At 33.9% G+C, this 20,544-nt stretch overlaps 3 protein-coding genes across 3 annotated transcripts; 1 reads left to right on the top strand and 2 right to left on the bottom strand.

The window, feature by feature from the left end:
* Positions 1-5,499: 5,499 nt before the first annotated feature.
* LOC7489750 (protein RER1A) lies at positions 5,500-6,978 on the top strand. The gene is made up of 4 exons (XM_002307245.4): positions 5,500-5,996; positions 6,209-6,389; positions 6,493-6,558; positions 6,656-6,978. Exons 1-3 carry the CDS (start codon positions 5,620-5,622, stop codon positions 6,547-6,549), a joined length of 615 nt encoding a protein of 204 aa, XP_002307281.1. The 5' UTR covers positions 5,500-5,619; the 3' UTR covers positions 6,550-6,558; positions 6,656-6,978.
* Positions 6,979-9,198: 2,220 nt separating this feature from the next.
* Positions 9,199-11,587, bottom strand: LOC7489749 (cysteine proteinase COT44). Its single transcript, XM_024601662.2, has 4 exons — positions 10,973-11,587; positions 10,155-10,390; positions 9,910-10,050; positions 9,199-9,803 (listed from the first exon to the last, which is right to left on the bottom strand). The coding sequence occupies exons 1-4, from the start codon at positions 11,445-11,447 to the stop codon at positions 9,507-9,509; spliced, it is 1,149 nt and encodes a 382-aa protein (XP_024457430.1). The 5' UTR covers positions 11,448-11,587; the 3' UTR covers positions 9,199-9,506.
* A 574-nt stretch (positions 11,588-12,161) lies between these two features.
* Positions 12,162-16,585, bottom strand: LOC7476399 (probable beta-1,4-xylosyltransferase IRX14H). The gene is made up of 3 exons (XM_002306449.4): positions 15,704-16,585; positions 14,998-15,558; positions 12,162-12,904 (listed from the first exon to the last, which is right to left on the bottom strand). The coding sequence occupies exons 1-3, from the start codon at positions 16,426-16,428 to the stop codon at positions 12,676-12,678; spliced, it is 1,515 nt and encodes a 504-aa protein (XP_002306485.4). The 5' UTR covers positions 16,429-16,585; the 3' UTR covers positions 12,162-12,675.
* Between the last annotated feature and the right edge of the window lie 3,959 nt (positions 16,586-20,544).

Genomic DNA, 20,544 nt, shown 5'->3' with positions numbered 1-20,544 from the left:
TTAATTTACTGTTAAAATTCATTATCTGTATATTTATTATTATTATTATTATTATTATTGCAAAAGTAACTTAACCCTCATCTCTTCATTCAAATCTAATTATTGTTGTCACCTCAATTTTAATGAATTATTTTAAATAATAACTAGATAATTAGCTCGTACAACATTTATATGCAGTGTAGATAAAAACAAAATTCAACATAAAAAGTGAAAGTCTAAGTATTTCTAATGTGTTTTTTAATAGTAAAAAAATTTTAAAAGTGAATGTCTAAGAAAATAATAATCATTAATTCAAAACCAGCTTAGGTGGTCAATTTTAAAATTTAAAACCTTTAAATATAAATTTATAGCCATGGTCTCAAATTAAACCATGTATGGGTGAGTTAGTGTGACCTAATTAATCTAACGGGTCTAAAGATAATTTAAATAATTAATAAAAACATGGTTTGATTTAAAATATATTTTAAGATTTTTTTTAATACTAAAAAAAAACAAATTGAATCGATCTAGTTGACCTGTCAAACTTGCCACGCGGGTCATGAACTCAAGTGAATTTAATAACTTTATTTTTTTGAAATTATTTTTTATCTAATTGCATAATAACAAATATAGATGATAATAGTAAACAACTCATTTAAATTAAAAAAAAATACAATTGATTGTAAATTTTTTTTTCTAATATTACAAAAAGATTTTCATTATCTTATTTGAGAACAAAGTAAAAATTAATTGGAATTTAATAAAATAATATCTAAAATACATTCTTCATCAAATTAAGAATTCTAAAAAATAAAAAATAATATATTCTAGATTAATTAATCTTTAAGAAATTACTTTTTGAGAAAAACAATTAAAAAATATTCTTATAAAAAAAACTCAGGCCCACGTGTGTGGGTTTCTCTAATTATTTGTTTTTGCCTAATTAAAAAGAGGACGATGCATTCACCCTTGTTTTGAAAAAAATAATCAAATATAGCATCATCTACTAGTGAAAAATTAGCCACGTTAGCTGGGAGTAAAGAGGAGTTGCTAACTTCTAGGAATTACCCAACCCATTTCACTTACTTTTTGAACTTAAACCATAAAAGAAATACCTTAACTATCTTAATAAACCTATTTTTTTAATCTTAAATTAACATTTGATTTGTTTAAAAATAAAAAATCAACTTAAATTTAAAAATAAAAAATCAATCCAAATTTAAAAAATTTCTTGAGGCTTGATCTATCTTTTTTTTGCAATATAAAAAAGAAGAAAACCTAAATAGAACTCCTCTCACTAAATGAAACACATTGACATGAAGAATGACTAGTTTTGTCACCGTAAACAAGCTATTCGTCAACTCTCTCTATCTCCCTCCTTCATCATAATCTAGGAACTCACACTCCTCTTTGAAATTCAAGGACTAAATTGTAAATAAAATAAAGTTTTAAACTAAATAGTTTAATTTCCAAACTAAAAGGACCAAAAAGAAAATCTGACAAATTCCCAAGGCACAAAGGTGTTGACACGTTTTTTTTTTTTAGACCTTCCATTTTTTTGTATTGTAATTTTGGTCTCCACTTTTTTAATCTTTCTCAAACAATAAAATTGGATTTTTTTTCATGAAATTAATAACAAATCTAATGGTGGAAGGTTTTTTTTTATATCGAGATAGTCATATAAAAAATAGATCGAAACAAATTATCAACCTAAAATACAATCAATACAACATGGAAGGATCAAATTCAAAAGAAAAAATAAACTTGATGCTCGAAGGGGAAAAAAGAATAAGGAGTACAGTTGACATTATATTTTTTTTAAATAAAAGGCTTGCCATTTTTTTTCTGTTTTAATTTTGGTTCCCTCTTTTTAATTTCTTTCAAAAAATAAAATCAAATTATTTTTCATGAAATCAAGTTCCAACTTGATGTCGGGATGCCTTTTCAAGACCGTGATAATTACATAAAAAGTAAAGAAAAATAAACTACCAACCCCAAATCAAAATAAATACATCATTGAATAATAAAATTAAAAGGAACAAAAAGTTGATAATAAAAAATAAAAATAAAAAATAATAATAAATGAAACACCATGTGAATCCATAATAAATCACCGCACGTGATAAGCTTATCTCTTTATATTTTTGTTAATAATTATAAAAATTATTATAATTTTTAATACCTGGTTAGAAATCAAGATATTATCAAGTTTCCTGTTATAAAAATTGTAAATAAACTTCACACTATTATTTATATTTTATTTAATAAGACCTCTTAAGATAACATTGCCATTCATTGATGGCTTTCATGTACATTATCTTCATAAGAAAATAATACACTAAATATTTATTTTAAAAGGGTGGAAGTAATTATTGATATGTTAATGTTTAAGTTTAATATGTAAATACTTTTTTTTATTTGAGGGATATCTTCGAGTTAATCGACATTAAGCCTTTTTTTATATAAAAAAACCTCCTACATTAAAAAGAAATTTACTTACATATTTTGCATTACTCGTGATAAAAAGTAGTCCTTCTATTTAACTCTACTAGCTTTAGTCTTAACTAGATACTAGATCCATAGTTTGCAATGAGTTATATATTTTTTTCAAATAAAAAATTATATATTCAACATGTTTTTGTAGTTAAAAAACTTTAAGTGAAAATAAACAAATTTATGCATCCATGTAATCAAATAAATCAAGAACTATATGTGTTAATAAATGAAGAAAAACCCATAAGTGATAACTAAAAAAAAAAACTTAAAAGATAGATGTAGATCAAAATATTTAATCTCACAGGTCGGGACATGTACCTAGTTGTGTTTGCTAAATTTGTTTATTAAAATAGTCTTTTTGTTCAAGCAAATGATTATAGAAAAAAAGACACAAATTAAATTGATTAAATAAAATAAAAGGGGGAAAAACACTATGAAAAGCTGTATATATTAAAAATATTATTTAAAAATAATTTTCTTTTTATTTTCAATATTATTTAGAATCAACAATATTAGGACAGTAGCCTCCCTACACTAGCCTTCTCCTTCTTACTAATTCCTCCTCTTGGCCACAACCACCTGAAGAAGAATTAAAATTGAAAGGAAGAAAGAATCAAATCTAACAAAAAACAAAAGTAAAAGTAATTGTTTGTGTGCTTTTCTTTGTTTTACAAGTGATGGTGTGTGACATTGCTAGTATAGAACTGAAGAGGAAAAAAAGATCTACCCAATCCACCCATTTTTGCTTCACCGACAATGGCGCGTGAGACCCACACGCCATCATTGTTCCTACAATTCCAGAGGCTTTCCAGCACCGTTTTGAATTCTTGCAACTTCCCCATATTATTTCATGAATTTCACGATGTCCATTTTACAGATATTTTATGCGTGTTTCAGTTTTAAATTTTGAGTTCGTACTGTGTATATACATATAATTGTGGGGTGTGTGAGTAAAACATAGTAAAAAAGAAGAATGTGTATGTGTTTTCTTTTTATTATTTTGTGTTAATAAATGATGAAAAAATAAAAAACATAAAAAGATAATAATTTAATTAACCCAAATGTATTAATTGCATGTGACCAGATTTTAAAAACTTTTCATGCATACTTTCTAAGAAAACAAAATATATTTTTATCATGTTTTAAAAATACAAAATAGATATCATAGCTCTTTTAGTAACATGTGTTTTGTACTTTAGTCCTTTGTCTTGCAATTCGACCCTCACTCCTAAAAAATATTCAATTGAGCTGGAATTTGGGCTTAAAAAGACTCAATTATACAAAATAAAAGTTTGAGGATCAAATTAAATTTTTTAAAAATAGACTATTGAAATCCATAGTGAAATAAAAAAGGATGAACAATAATGAATAGGGAAAATTGCTACAGGAAAACCTCTAGCTCTTTTAGTTTGAACTATTAGCTATGTGACGCGGGTCTACCACATGTTAGATATTTGTTTTATATAAAAAAATTATACATACAAGTTTTTTCGAGTATTTTTGTGCATAAAAAAGATTTAAGGGTAAACTGAAAAGCTCATACTTACATGTAATTAAATAAATCGAGAACTATGTGTGTTAATAAACAGAAAAAAGTTATTAATGATAACTAAAAATAAAATTAGACAAATCAAGAGACAAGTACAGATCAAGATATTTAATCTTGCAAGATAGGACATTAAATTGATTCGATATTAAAAATAGACACACATTAAATTGATTAAATAAAATAAAAGTGAAAAAAATATCATGCAAGACTGAACATATTAAAAATATTATTTGAAAATAAATATTTTTTATTTTCATAAATAAAATTCTTGTATAATAAAGATAAAAAAATTATAGATGATACAGAATAATCTTTTCAAAAAGTAAATATGCACAACACCATAAAAAAACAATCTTTATCCGAAAAAAAGTTAAATAAGCAAAAAACAAATAATAGATGACGAATATTATTCGAAAAATAAATTTAAAAATTACTTTAAAAAAAGATATATTAAAAAAGATATCAGTTAAAAAAAGCAATATATAAAAAAATTAATAGTCCGGGTGCAGTGACTTAACTCGTCAAACCTATGACCCGGAGCATGAACTCAACCGAGTTCAATAATGTTTTCCCCTTAAATTTATACTCAACCTAAAAAAAATAATAAAAAAGGCTAAAAAAAGCCTAGACATGCGGGCCCATGGCCCAACTTGTATGTGTCATTGCGATGAAGAGCTTAGGAGTGTTGGTGGGCCTTTAAGCCTATATCCGCGAGCTTGAGCTTGTTTTTTTGAAAAAAAAATTGAAGGGGATTGTCTATCCTTATTTTTTAAAATAAAAATAAATAGATAACGTGTCGTCTGTAAATCCAGATTTCAGCCACTACTGTGGTAATCGAAAAATCAGGGTAGGGACTCTTTTAGCCAAAAAAACACAATTTTTAAACTATTTCAACCCAAAAACACCTCACCTGCACCTTTATAACACTATAAAATCATTTCATCAACTCCAAATACCTGAAAACTAGTCCTAAAACTCGAAATCAAATCGAGTTAGTTTTAGCTTTCTCGACTTAGATCTGTTTTTTATAGAACCCGTGAACACCAAAAAAATCAATTTTGGTGGCTGGAAATGCAGTGAATGATGACTCTCTCATTACTAAAATCCGATAACCTTTCTTTCTCTTCTATTTTTATTTAGAAATTAAAAAATAACACAACTAAACTTATGTACGAAAAATGATTTTTTAAAATTTAAAGGATTGTATAAATTACATTATATTTAAAAATTGAATACCTACGTATATTTTTTATGCAATCTATAACAATCCGACATCTTTTTGGTTTCGGACTTTTTTATTTCAATATCATCGTTAACTAAAAAATAAAAAATAATTGGTTTTCAATCAGATCGTCCAAAATAAAAATTAAAGATCAAATTAAATTATTAAAAAATAAATAGAAAATCCACGGTGTCAAGTGAGGGCGTAAACAATGCCCCTGTAGTATTCTATAATAATAATAATTCAAGAAATTTATCCAGAGAAAGAGATATTAACCCACAAAAACTCTCCCCGAAGTCCGAAATCAGAGGCGCACAAGGACTGAACTTATAAAAACCCAGAACCCCAACAGTAAACCAGGAAAAAAGCAGAAATGGAAACCGGTCAGCCAAGCGGGACTCTCTCAGGAGACGATCTTTCCTCTCTGTCATCAACCCCGGCAACCACCATCTCACGGTGGTCCTTCGCTGTCTCACGGCGGTACCAACACTTTCTTGACAAAACGGTCCCTCACATCCTCTACCGTTGGATCTCCTGCTTAGTCGTAGTATTGATTTATGCAATCCGCGTCTACCTTGTTCAAGGCTTCTACATAGTCACATACGGTCTTGGTATTTACTTGCTTAATCTCTTGATTGGATTTTTGTCCCCCCAAATTGACCCTGAGATCCATGACGGCCCCACTCTTCCTACTCGCGGATCCGATGAGTTTCGTCCTTTCGTTCGCCGGTTGCCCGAATTCAAGTTCTGGTAAGGCAGCATCCAATTCGTTATTTTGTTTGGACTTTTTCATTTTGACCGTTTCTAGGGTTTCTTGATTTGTAGTGAAATTGCTTTTTTTTTTTTTTTTTAATGAGAAATGTTAAATAATTGGATAATTTATTTTTTTGGGTAGTGTTTAACGAAAGCGGAAGGTTCACGTGGGATGGAATTACTGAATTTGATTGGAATTATGAATGTAGGTATTCAATTACGAAGGCGTGTTGTATTGCCTTTGTAATGACATTTTTCTTCGTGTTTGATGTGCCGGTGTTTTGGCCGATATTACTTATTTACTGGGTCATGCTATTCCTTCTTACTATGAGGAGACAGATTTCCCATATGATCAAGTATAGATATGTTCCATTCTCTACTGGTAAACAGGTATCATTGTACCTGACATCCTGTTTTATTTATTTATTATTATTTTTTTTTTGCGGCAGTGATTGTTTGGTTTTAATTCTGGTTATTTGCTCTTGTTTATCAGCGATATGATGGAAAGAAGGGACCTTCCACCGAAACTGCTGATCTATCTAAGGAATGAATTTAATAGGTAGTCTGAAACTAATGTGTGCATGTTTGTTATTTGTTTTGTTGAAGTTGTTTGAGTACACGCAGTCTGATTGCTTTTGGCTATATTATGTTGACAGGCTGAGCGTTTTGAAGGCTATGGTGGTTGTAGAATTGTTTTGAAGGCCAATTTTGATTCATTCAATGATTGTTTCTTCTTACTAAGATTCCCCATATATTACTCAGCTAGCTTGGCCTGTGGAAAGCCAAGTGGTTCATGATGCTCATTTTTCACAAGGATTACTTTTGTATAGAAGTGGGCATGCCGCATTTCTTTTGCTAAATTATTACTTTACTGACTTGTAGTCTACTGAGGGACATGCCAGTCGGTGCATTAGGATTATGCTTAGTCTAGTTATAAATTGTTCGTTTCTCATCAATGGAAAATGCCATTTTTCACCCAGTGATGCCTTTTTACCTGAGATAATTGCTATTTTTCATGTTCTTCTGAATCATACCTTTCTATACTAATGATGCTGCAAGGGTGCATGTTTATACTAGTTTCAATGGACCTTGTAAAATCCTTGTATTGGGATTGGAGTTGATGCTGTCAGTGGTTTGAGCATGCACAAAGTTCCGAGTTTTGGCAGGTGGTTTCCACGTTCAGGTACTTTTAGAGAAGCTTGCTTGAATGTAACCTGTGTACTTGCTGGCCAGTGGTGATGCAGATTGAGAACATTGTATAACATATTGCTAAAGAATAATGCTAATTTATCATGGAAGTGTCGGAGTGAGTAGCACTTGGCTGGAGACATGGCAGAGCTTGAATTGAGCACAACTTTGTGATTTCATTTGTGCTATTTGTGATCAAACATTTGTGACAAATATAGCCTTTTTCATTGCAAAATAGATGTTAAAGCGAGAATAGACAAGATTTTTAGGCTGCCTATTTTACTTGGTACTCTGACTAATCATCTAATGTAAGTGTTGGTGCAGATGTAGTTCTCTCAATGGATACAACTTCATTACCAGTACAGTAACCGATTATCAGATATAACATGCCCTAATTCATTCTCATCAGGGTGTTGCAAGGAGTTCATTTTAGACAACAGGGGTTCTACAAACTCCACGGTTTGAGCATTAGCAGTTTATATTTTCCTTTTTTCGGTATGATGTGCTTAATTGACTTTTACATGTACTGGTCTCATGATATCAAACACAAACATTGGCATCCTGCTTGATCTGCGCATCCTTCATCAAAGCACCACTTGCCATTTGAAATCATAGGACCAAGGAAATAGTGGTGATGTCATTTGGAGCAATCATTGACGTTTTTCATTGAAATATAGCATAAAGTACGGTTGTCCTTGGCCATTGTTAGATTTGGGTTTTATAAGTTTTTCATTAGTGCTCGCATTACAATTCTGCAGAAATTTAGCATTCAATTAGTATACCGAGTTGAAGGCTATTACGCAATTAGGAATCGTACTTTTGAAGTTGAACGCTACTGTGATAACCTCCCAACAAGCATCCAGAGCTATGACGGAAGTGCATTACCGTCGTGTAGGTGGGAGCCTAAATCTTTCTCAGAATCGACCAGTCTTCCGTTTCCTGAGCTTGATACCAGCCTCTCTGATCTCTGTGACAAAACGGATTAATTGCTGGCGTCGCTTATCAGCAACACGATTAGCATTTGACCACCGCCTGATCCAATTTCTGGGCACAGGTTTGGCCCTGTTCGCAACAGACTTCTCCGAAAAACATCACGCCAATGCAGGCCTCCTTGATCAGACAAGGGGTCAAAAGTAGTGGCATGTCCCAGAGAGGACTCCAATCTGTTCCTATCACTTTTAGTCAGCGGCTCATCTGTTGGCATCAATAGATCGAAGAATATGAGTGCGCGATGGGCTTCTAATCCTTTCTGATCAGGATTATTAAACTCAAGTCCCAGTAGTCGATCGAGTACGAAGAGTGGAAGCTGGTTCTGTAGCATTATCATGTCTCTCTGAATAGAATGCATCGAACCACGCATTGCAAAAACAGGATCATTTCTAGGATTTTTTTAGCAATAACATAACATTCCTTACCATTAACCATAAAACCCTCCAGCTATCTCATACTCATATAGATAGATATCTTCCTCTAATTCTCCATGTTAGAATATAGTCTTGATATCAAGTTGCTCTGACTTCAAGTCTTGAACAGAAACCAAAGACAATACAATTCTAATTTGAGAGCTTTTTAATGTCGTGCTTTCATGTAGATGGTGGAAAGTCTATTAGAATTATATTATAATTCTAATATATAGCCTAGTAGCCTTTCATATTGCAATTAAAATTCATATAGAAACCAAATGCTATATTTTATCAGGAGTTTGAAACATATTCGAGGCTTTTTTCATGGGCTGAAAGTTGAAACCGAAGTGATTTTTTTTCATTGGCTCAAGGTCAAAACCTCCATAGTTTTTTTTTTTTTTTCATGGGATTAACAAAACCTAAGTGACCTTTTTCACTAGCTCAAGGTCCAAACCTACACGATATTTTTTATGGGATTAAGATTAAAACCTAAACACAAGAGCTCGCATAAAAGCTCACAACCGAATACCCAAGTGCTTATTACCACTTACATTTAACAAGATTTTTCACTCACAAATAATGAAAACACCACTCACTGAAAAGAGTAATAATCAAATAGTAAGCTCAAAGCAGTAAGAATATAATTCTCAAGATAGTAATCATTATTCAATGGTTACAGCAAGTTGTTAGGGTGAAAGGTAAGATTTATAACTCAAATCTCATGTTTTTATTTTTTTAAAATACACTTGCGATAGCTAAACAAGAATAGTGAAAAACTATATATACAATACAACGATAATCATGCATGGAATTAGAAACGAACATGAACAGCTCGCCTGATTGTCCTTTCGGTAAACTTAGACCAAGAAGGATATAAAAGCGTCGTCTATTCAGCTCGATAAATCAACACGGAATCTCACCAATCATCCAGCTTTACACCTTCAATCACCTTCCCTTCTTGTTTTGCTTCAGCCAAGTTAGGTTTAGCAGTGTTCTCGCCATTCTTGACTGGGTAAGAAGATTCCATTGCAATTCCACATCTGCCAGTGTATGTGTCGCCGACGTTACGCTGCATCTTGATGTATCCATGCTCCCCCCATTCTGTGCCCCATGAGTTCCTAACAAGCCAGTAATCCAAGCCATTCTCCGAGGCATATCCAACAACAACCACACCATGGTCTAGGGCTGTCCCACATTCACCGGTGAACACTCCCTGAGTAGATCAAAAGAGAACGAAAAGGTTCACAAATCACAAGTATTCCAAATTGACGTGTTAAGAGCAAGATGAGGCACGAAGATTAAAGAATGAGTCGACTTACAGACTGGTAGAATTGTAAAGCCATGCCACTGGCTTCAATGGCGACGCTAACTGGCTGATGAGCCACAGCTTTCTGTAATGCTTTCTCATCGTACGGCAAAACATCCTCAAACCCATCAATGCTAACAGCCTTAGTTTTCATCTGCGAAGATCCAAAACAGGCAAGAACCCCAAGAGCGTGAACCACAAAACCCAACAATCTGGTGTTGATTATAATTTAAATGTGCATTTATATATGATACTGACCTTGTCTTTGTCACATTTATCATCATCTCCTACGTACGGATAGTCCTTTTCGGTGTCCAGGCCGCCGTTATTGATAATGAATTGGAATGCATAGTCCATGAGGCCTCCATTGCAGCCTGCGTTATAGGTCCTGTCACAATCTACAAGTTCTTGCTCTGATAGAGAGATTAACTCCCCCGTTACTATCTGGTTTATTCCTTCCACAGCAGCAACTGTTGAAAAAGCCCAGCAACTACCTGCATCGGCAATATCATTAGAGTTTTAGGCCTAGCCCAACTCTAACAAGAGTGGAGGCAAGTGGCAAACTTGCTGACTTTGCCTCGAAACTGGGCCATAACTCATAATTTTATAGATATTATTTGGGTTGTGATAAGGATGGACTGGCCCATTTCATGTGATTTGTCTATTCAGTGACGACATTTTGCAAGTTGAACGGAAACGAGACGCCCTGTGCCACCCAAAAGGTGCAAAAACTACCATTTTGCAAGTCTAGAAAGATAACTACCAGTCTACCAGCTCCTGCTAATTCAAGAACACTATTTTCTTTCTTATGAGAAATTAAACGATGCTGCTGTGCTCAACACCATATGACATCTTCAATCCAAACCTCGAGAGTTCAAACAGCAAAATGCTTGGTTTTAGAATCCAGATGAGCATGGGTGGACGATTATCATTGTAAATAGGCCAAGACACCTCCCCCCTTGTACTGAAAATGATATTTATTACAACGAAAAACTAGCCCAGTTGTTGGTTGTTTTTTTTTTTAAAAAAAAAAACAGTTAGATTGTTTCAGGAAACAAAAGGAAATGAATTATTACCACAACTTCCTTGATCTTTGATCGGGTTAACTGCTCCTTTTGCTCTCCAATCCACGGATTCCGGCAGCTTGTCACCAGCCTTGAAAGCATATCTTTCACTCGGGCTTTTAGACTTCATTAATCTACGCTTAGCGTCACTCCTCGTGCCCAGAAACATGGCACGGTACTCTTCATTGGTAAGATCTGCAAACTTAGTCAACCCAACTTTGTACGTATGGTTTTGGGAGTTATGTTCATCAATGAACCTCAAATTATTCTTAAAGATTTCAAACCTCTCTGCTTCCTCTCCTAGCCCGTTGTATGCTTTACCATGCTTTGCAAGCCACCATTTGTACATACTCATCACCTCATCATCGCTTCTCCAGCTTGATCGATCATGGTTTAGTTGATTGTCATTAGAGGTAAGGATTGACATGTCCAAGGCAGATGACATGGTGAAGAGAAGGAAGAGAAGGGCTGATATGGCAAGCGCCATGCTTGGTTTGAGAAGAGAGCGGTGGTGGATGGAGAGAGTAGTTGTGAAGAGGAGAGAGCTCTGTGAGTTTTATAAAGGCAACGAAATAATGCATGATCGAGAGTAAAACTGTCACATACAAGTCTTCTTACAAGATAAAAGACCAATCCGAGCCCTTCGGTTGGCAATCAGTAGCAGTAATTCTTTCTACCTTAAAAGTCCCTTGGTCATCGCATATTAGGTTTTGCCACATTGAGTCATCTTCAGAGGTTGCTTAGAGGCATGGTTTTCTCTTACCAGACAGTCAATGTGCAACAAGGCTCCCGAGAATTTGGTAGATACTTAACATCCACTTGCTTGAGACAATTAACCTAAATTCTATGTTCGTCTTGTCATATACGCAAGAAAATCTCCCCTTATCCATCGACAGAAGAAGACGATGAAGAGGCTGCTCGATCTATACAAGTTTCTCGCTTCTTCGGCCACAGATTTCAATGGTCTAATATAACACATTAAATTTTATCCTCTCTTCTGTATTGTTGGTGTAGCTAACGGTCCATATCACCTAACAAACAATCCTTGCGCTGCTGAGTCTTGGTCACAGCCATATTCCACCATGGCATCAAGTAAAATTGTGCTTTATTCAAATTTCCGTGCAAGATACTATAATTTAAACACAATTATTGCATTCCCTTGATGGAATACTATCATTTCTTGTCATATTCGGCAAACCAATTTCCGATTTGGCCATAATCTTTGACGTTCAGGCCATTATTTTGTATAATTCAAAATAGGCGAAGTACACGGTCCATTATCATCTTTGCAAGCAATGAAAGAATTACAACGGGTTTCATTTCTGCTGAATCCAACAGCTACACAGACTCTATATTCCTATTTAGAAGATTTGTATATATAATTTGACACATATCAGACACAAGATCCTGGCATTTCTTGGCAGCAGAGGTAAGGAGCCTATGATGACATACCTTTCCCACAGAATATCAACCAATCAACATGCAGGACCAAAAAAAAAAAAAGAGGAAAGGAAAGCAAAATAATGTGAAACAGTGGTGGACTCAAACTCAGACGAAAAATTTCAACTGGCATTAGCTCTAATGAACTTTTTTTCAGATGGAACTGCCACCCACCTGGTAATTAAGTTCATTTGCCTTTTGCTTTATCAATGAAATCTCTTCATGCTGAAGGCCAGCAGTTAAATTCACAAGGCAGTATCTCTGATTTGTCCTTATCAATTTTGTTCAGAATGCCTTGTAGAAACCTGTGTCTCCACCAACTTTGCTTCATGCTTTCTCTTACTTCTGCGTTTTGATCGGGGTGATCGAGTCTTTGGAGAACGCTTAATAGTCTGCTCTTGGTTAATTGTTAACTTTTTGTTGGAAGGGAGTTCAGGAGGAGCATCTGGCCATGGTGTTCGTTTTGATGGCACAGTAATTTCCAACGGTGGGTCAATTATCCATCTGTAAGAAGACATGGTAGAATTAAGCTTTCTGGAAATTAACCCAGTTGCCAAATTGGTAAGAGAAGATAACAACCATCTGTCTGCAGCACAAATGAATACAACAGATTCTTGTTGAAAATACCATGTTGAAAATAACTAAGGGGAGAAGGAAGGGAACTCTTACATTACATTACTCTCCTAAGAGAGGGCTTGAACTTGTACTAGTTACATGCATACACCTAGGAGAACTAAAAGACACTTTGAATGATTCAAAATTAATTCCAACACTCCCCTTTAATTATGTTACTCTCCTAAGAGAGGAAGCCATAGACCTGGACTTAGATTTACAATACTATGAACACATGTTTATACTAGTCTAGGATAATTCAAGAGACTTAAAAGATAAATACATCTTTAATAGTTACATGCATACAACTAGGAGACACCTAGAAGAACTAAAAAAACACTTTGAAGCATATTACCTTGATTTTGGAGTATAAAGGACCACAACTTGATGGCCTATGCAAGGAAAATTGCAATGCAAGGCCCAGCCTATTCTCATTAAGAGTCTAAGACCATCTTGAGCAATGCCCAGCCAAACAAGCACAAATCATGAGGGTCAAAGTATTTTGATGAAATTCCCTCACTAATCATGAAAGCCTAAGCAAATGAGATTTAGGAAAAGGAGGAGAAGTTTTCAACATATCAAAAAGCACATGCAAATTATGAAAGCCTGTCTACAAAATAAATGAGGCAGGCCCTGCAGCTCCTGAAATTCTGAAGATAATGGAATTTGCATCAACAACATATGCAACAGAGTTTGACATCTCTGATCCTCTGGGCCATTAAAGAAGAAAGAAAGGTGAGTGTCGGGCTTCAAAAGTCTATTCATTACAATGAAGAAAAGGTCAATTCTTTCAGTGTTTCCCAAGTCCTCACCAACTAATATTGACCTCATAGTGAGCTCAGGTACCACCAATCTCTTTCGGTAGAAATAAAAGATGCATGCCATCCATTTCATCTACATGTAACAAACGGTCTTTCCAAAGCTTATACTCCAGAAATCTAGTAGTTGTTCACATTTTCCAGTAGGCTTGAGTCTATTTTCTCACCCAAAAGCTAATGACTATTCTCTCTGTCCCATAGTGTCCAATTTGACTTTTCAGACAGTTTAAGAAAACTAAATTAAAACAGCGCCACCTCATTTTTTCCACGGATTTTCTACAACTACCCCTTAATTCTTTCAATAAGAAACAGTTCTACATAGAACTTTAAGGGTTATACCCCTTTAATTCTCTGGCTACATATGCATGTTGGGACAACTAAAAATAGTAAGATGGACGCTCTTTGTGGGATGAAGAGAGCAATGAATTACCTAAATTGTGGATAGAAAATATTAACTTTCCGAAAAATACAGAAACCTTACTTTAACAAAAGGGAGTCATGAGATCATGAAATAATTGTGGTATGGTATCAATGGAACAATGCACCTGTAAGCATTGATAAGTGAATTTTTCATACAAATCAGCATCCCTAAAAATGGTTCATCAACATTTGTTACACCAGCCAATATAAAACCAAGAGCTAGCTAGTTCATCAACACCATTGACGCAATATCAAGGAGGAGAGTTTTTCAGTATATCATGCAGGGCGCCAATTTTCTTCTCAGTTTTATTTCTTTTGTTCCTGGTACATCATGTCATGCTATAGCACAGTTCCATGAACCAAAAACATGCTACCTAAGATGCATAAGTTCAAGACATGCCAACAACTGTCTTGGGGGACAGGAGTCGCAGTTCAACCTATCATCCAGCAATTTCTTTTCTTCCTTTTTTTCTTTTCTCTGTTTTTTTCTTTTTTAAAAAAAATATCCTTACCTGCTACGACACTTGGGGCAGAACTCGATGACTAACTGTAGCCTCAAAAGTACACAAGAGCAGTACAATAGTAGTTCACACAAGAATTCTTATCTATATGCTCCTACAATTAAAATGATAGGCAATGCTAAAGATAATGAAAACTTACTCCAATAGCTATTATCTAAATCAAGATAGGAAGCGCAATGCAATACTGAAGATTTTAGCAATACAAGGGAAAAAAAGAGAAACTCACCCTGGAGGGAATTTGCTATCAGCACGAGCTTCAACACGAAGCCACCACAGCAAAACTTGTCGCCCACAGCTCCCAAGTGGCTCTACCATAGAAGGATCCTTCAGCAAAGCTAAAGGACTCTCTATATTCTCATCAACCAAATCAAGATCCTTAACCCATTCAGGCTTATCCTGAGCTTCCTTCAAAAGCAACCTTGAATTCAACACAAACCCAGCCCACTCAAGCTTTCTAGGCAACACTGTAGCTCTATCATCGATATAAACGGCACTCTTCCCCTCATACGGCAATGAATTAAACGTATGCCAACCAACCAATTTGTTAGAAGCATTACAAGCTGGTCCCTGAACAGGCATTGCTGGATTAGACAAATTCGGTTTCACATCCTTCTCAGCCACAGCTGAAGACGACTCACCACCACCACCACCAGAATGAGCCAGAATCCCAACCGAAACCGCACCAAACCATTTCACATTTTGTATCTCATCAAATAGTTCCATACTATGCATGTTACTATCATCCGCAAACATCACTATTCCATCCATCATCTCCTCTCTCACAACTCTGCTCCACACAACATAATTTACATTAATAATAATAATAATAATAATAATAATAATAATAATAATAATAATAATCAGTTCCAATCGAAACTTGACTGCAAACTAAACTAAACTAGAAATTATTTAAAAAGAAAAGGAAGATTAACCTCAAAGCTCGAAGTCGCATTTTAGTCTCCAATTTGTGCCTTCCTTCCCAAGAATTCGGCATTTTCTGAGTAAATCCAATATGAAAAGTCTTGATACTCGATTTGGCGATAATGGAAGCAGTTTCATTGGTGGCACCACCGGCCTCCACCACGATCCAGACGACGTCGTAGGGGACCAACATCAGAGAATGCATAACGCCAGTCAAATGTAAAGTTTGGAAAGTCCGTACATAAGTGGGCGTGACTACAATAAGGGTCCTAGGACTCTTCACACCGAATTGAGTCCTTTGCTCTCTCTGAACAGTCTCTATTATCTGATGCGCCTTCATTACTTCACTCGGGTTCGGGTGCGGCCATGGCCGGATCCGGATCCCGTGACGCCCGACCACAACTCTGGAACTCGAACTCAGCGTTTTGTTGATAACCGGGATTTCAAGGGGGAGATCATTGATGTTATTATTCGTTTTGGTGAGATGGGGGAGCGGTGTCGCTATGTAGAGAGTTGTAGTGGTGGAGGTGGAGAAGAGGAAGAAGAAAACGAGACGAGAGAAGCGAAAGCCGAGGACAAGACTGATGAGACAGCAGAAGCCATGTAGAAGGAGCCAAAAGATCGCGGCTGGTGATTTGATTGTGTTGTCTGTGGATGAATCTAAGGGTGCTGATGATCCTCTAAAACTTGCGCTTCGGCGGTTCATGTAGCTCTGCTGTAGCATGGAGAGTTTCATTCTTCTCTCTCTCTCTCTCTCTCTCTCTCTCTAAGAGTTTAGTTTGTAGAGAGAAGGTGGGTGGGATATGAGAGAGGAGATGGAGAGGAGAGGTGCTTGCTTCAAGTTCGTTGAGGTCTTTTTTTTTTTTTAATTCTTTATTTTTTATTTACTGTTTAAAAAGAAGGAGGAGGGATTTATTTTTTTCCCACTGTCCTGCTGTGGCTGTTTGTAAGGGCATAAGACAGGGATGAGAGGAAGGGGGGAGGAGGGTAGAGGCACGAGTTCATGTCTGGGTGGATTTGTTAATTAATTCATTTAGGACATCAATTATTTTTTGGATTGAGCAAATAAATACCTAATTCCTCATTTTTCTTAATTTGTGACTAATTACTTAACAACTAAAAATAATTACATATTGTGCAAATTAGTATTAATAGATTTTTGAAGCACAGAGCTCTTGTTATTATTACAAATTAGTATTAATTTAGTTAACCCTTGAAATAAAAAGCTGCGGCAAAGTTTTTATTTTATATATTCATTTACTCGAGCTTTAGTTGAAATTACGCTCTCTCATATTTTATGGACCGTATCGTACATTAGCTGCCATCATAGTTCGTTGTAAGAAGCCAGACGTTTTTATTTTATATATTCATTTATATATATTCTTTGACAAAGACTTTGATACAATTATAACAAACCTTGAATGAGACTTCACGAGTTGCTATTCATTTGTTTTCTTTAATTTAGTTCTTCTTTTCATATTGAGTTTGCTCTATTTTAAGTTTTATAAATTATTTTAATTTTTTTATGAGATAATTATATTGTCACGAAACGAATTTGACTTGTTAGTTAGATTAATTTATATTTTTTTATTTTTTTTAATTAAATCTTTTTACAATTTCATCTTTCAACTTTCGGTTAATTGAGAATTGTTCTTTGTAATTTATTTCATTTTGTTTTCTATCAGATTATACTAACCGCATGACCCGAGTCACGGGTTTAGTAGGTTTAACGTGGTTAACTCGAGTCATTTTCTATCCTTTTTTTAATAAGTTATTTTTTTAATTTCATCCTTCAACATTTTGGTAGTTTAAGAATTAGGTTTCATGATTTATTTTGATTTATTTTCTTTAAAGTTATCACAATCTCATAACCCGGGTTATGAGTTTGGCAAGTTAACTTAAGTCGACTCTGAATTTTTTTGTGTCTTTTTTTAATTATTTTTTTTAATTTCATTCTTCAACATTGAATTTTTTTATAACTAAGGTGCATAATTTGTTTCAATTTGCTTTCTATGAGGTTATCCGGATCTCATAACCCGGGTCATGTGTTTGGAAAGTTAATTCGAGTTGAGACGAGTTATTTTTTTATTTGATTTTTTCAATTTCATCATTTAACTTTGAATTAATTGGGGATTGATATTCATAATTTGTATCAATTTGTTTTCTATGGAGTAATCATGGTCTCATGACCCAGGTTTTGAATTTGAAAAATTAACTCGAGTTGACCCAGATCGATCTAATATATTGTCATTTCAATATTTTTTAAAAATTAAAAGATGTTATTTTAAATTTTTTTAGACAAATCATGTTTTTATCAGTCATAAATATTATTTTTAGATCCATTAAGTCAATTAAATCATATCTAAATAATCCTCACATTATTTATTTTTTCATATTAAAAAATATATTGGCAATTCATGAATTTTTTTTTTATATTAAAAAACTATGATCAAAATCCGCTGGCACAATTGCATGTTTTGACAATATTTATCTACTCCTATATATATATATATATTATTTTTATAGGCTCATCAACTTGTACTCCATCTAATTATTTGAAGAAGTCAATGGCGGTGTGCCGGTGGTCAACGTTTGGTAGGAAAGGTGAGCCATCGGATTAAGATTGGTAAGCATGTGGAAAAGGCTACGGAGGCAGAGTTCATATCCAGTGCAAAAGCGTGTACAAGTAATGGCATAACCTACCTGATGATTAGCATTAAAGAAATGGACTCACTAATCATGCGATTAGCACTTGATTAGTTTATTTCTAGGGTGAGATTTTTTGTTTGTTTCCTTGATATTATTTATTTACATCATACTTAATGAATAAATCAATTTGATGATAGTTAATTACTAGCTCCATTTGAGCTGGTCGTTATAAACAAGAGGTGTTATTGAATAAAGATAACGTTCAAAACGAATTAATTAATTAATTAAGGGTACATTTGCCACTTTACTTCAAGAAACAAGGCATGAAATTGAAACTATAAAATGCCACGTGGCAATTATATGATTGGATTTGTTAGGATTCTAAATATTTTGTGCAAGATGCAAATTAATTAATTAGAATGTTGTTCTTTGTGATATGCCTACCATGAGGCCAAACAAGCCAGCAAGCATCTCTCTCTCTCTCTCTCTCTCTCTCTCTCTCTCTCTCTCTCTCTCTGTGTGTGGGTGTGTGTGTGTGTGTGTGTGTGTAAAAAACACACAGATGGTACCATTCCATCAAGAAGAAGTTGATGCTTCCTTTCTTTGTGTTTAAGTAAACAGTGTCCCTTTAGGGATGGCAATGAATGGATATGAACATCACAACAACATCTCTTGTAATTTTTGTTTGTTTCTACTTATCATCCTTATGAGTCAACTTGTAAAATAATTCTATCAATTTAGCCACATTTCTGGCAACGATGTTGATTGCAGAGCATATAGCAAATAGAGCAAGAAGGGGAAGGGATAGATTTGTGTACACCCTTTTATCTCCTTTGTGTATTCTACTCCGAGGGCGTTTGTGATAAAACAAACAACACTTCACCGCATTTTTAATCCAAACACGTTTAAGAGGGTGTTTGAGAATGTGGTAGTGATTGTTTTTTTAAGTGTTTTTTGCTCGAAAATACATCAAGATAATATCTTTTTTATCTTCAAAAAATTATTTTTAACATCAGCACATTTAAAAAATCCCAAAACATAAAAAAAACATTAATTCTAAGCAAAAAAAAATTAAAATTTTCATGAAACACCATTTGTAACACAATTTCAAACCGCGCCTTAATAGTTATATTAGTCTTTTCAAGAATTGGTGTGCAAACCGTGCTTAATAGTTATATGTATTTGGTATTGTGGTAGCTGTTGTGGTTGTGGTTTGAAAAAAGTTGTTTTATAAAAAGTACTTTTGGTTGACGTTGATTTTGTATTTATGTATGTTTGGTTAAAACTGTGGTTGAAATTGAGGTTGAACAAAAAGTAATTTAATGTATTTGGTTAATAATGCTTTTGAAATTGAGGTTATAAAATAATTTTTAAAAATATATATTAATATTGATGGCTTTTAATTGAAATATTATAGATTTAACTATTGTTATTACATCATGAAATAAATAATACTTTATATACAATATTTTTTATTGTTCTATTAAACTATCTATAATTCCATCACATATGAAATACATCCGACAAGGACTACATTTTTTTTTTGTTTCTTAAGCGCGCAACAACATCAGGTAAAATATAATCAGGAACAAAATTGGGATTGCGATCAAATTCTGCAAATGTTACGTCATCAAGCGATCTCTGTCTAATTTATATAGTGTCATTGAATAATGTTAAACACTAGTTTTTCGAATAAAACACAATTAAAAAATAAAAAATAATTTTTATTTTTATTTTACTGGGTCGGACCTGATTCAATGCATTTTGAGCTTTGAACCGGAACCGGAACAATGGAGCTAGCTACACTGTTCATGCTAATTAATTAGCATGAACAGTGCGCAAGAAGCAGCAATTGCTTGCTTTTGCGTTTCGGACGCAAAAACACCATGGGACCCATAAACAGTAAACTGTGTTTTTTCCTTTACCAAACAGGTTGCATCTGCATTTTAAACAAAACACCGACGCAACCTCATTACCGAACGACCTCTTTAGTCTTTTCAAGAATTGGTGTGCAAACCAAGGCCAGAGGTATCTATGTTATTGTTTTAGCAAGGTCTCATAAATGCTTTTGTTTAAATTGAAATATCAACAATAATATATATATATATATATATATATATATATATATATATATATATATATATATATATAATGATCGGTTGATGGATATAGTCTCCACATCCTCGAGCCTGGATTACCCATG

This window comes from Populus trichocarpa, chromosome 5 (assembly GCF_000002775.5).
Source record: "Populus trichocarpa isolate Nisqually-1 chromosome 5, P.trichocarpa_v4.1, whole genome shotgun sequence".
Classification (NCBI taxonomy): Eukaryota; Viridiplantae; Streptophyta; class Magnoliopsida; order Malpighiales; family Salicaceae; genus Populus; species Populus trichocarpa.
The sequence above is the reverse complement of the archived record's forward strand: the minus strand, read 5'-3'. Positions and strand labels throughout refer to the sequence as shown.

Coding starts and splice junctions, on each gene's coding strand:
- LOC7489750 (XM_002307245.4), top strand. CDS start 5,620: ATGGAAACCGGTCAGCCAAGCGGGACTCTCTCAGGAGACGATCTTTCC. Junction 5,997..6,208: donor TTGCCCGAATTCAAGTTCTG/GTAAGGCAGCAT, acceptor TTATGAATGTAG/GTATTCAATTACGAAGGCGT. Junction 6,390..6,492: donor CATTCTCTACTGGTAAACAG/GTATCATTGTAC, acceptor CTTGTTTATCAG/CGATATGATGGAAAGAAGGG.
- LOC7489749 (XM_024601662.2), bottom strand. CDS start 11,447: ATGGCGCTTGCCATATCAGCCCTTCTCTTCCTTCTCTTCACCATGTCA. Junction 10,391..10,972: donor CAAAGATCAAGGAAGTTGTG/GTAATAATTCAT, acceptor TTGCCGATGCAG/GTAGTTGCTGGGCTTTTTCA. Junction 9,804..9,909: donor CTTTACAATTCTACCAGTCT/GTAAGTCGACTC, acceptor TGATCTACTCAG/GGAGTGTTCACCGGTGAATG.
- LOC7476399 (XM_002306449.4), bottom strand. CDS start 16,428: ATGAAACTCTCCATGCTACAGCAGAGCTACATGAACCGCCGAAGCGCA. Junction 15,559..15,703: donor ATGCGACTTCGAGCTTTGAG/GTTAATCTTCCT, acceptor TGTGTGGAGCAG/AGTTGTGAGAGAGGAGATGA. Junction 12,905..14,997: donor GATAGCAAATTCCCTCCAGG/GTGAGTTTCTCT, acceptor GTCTTCTTACAG/ATGGATAATTGACCCACCGT.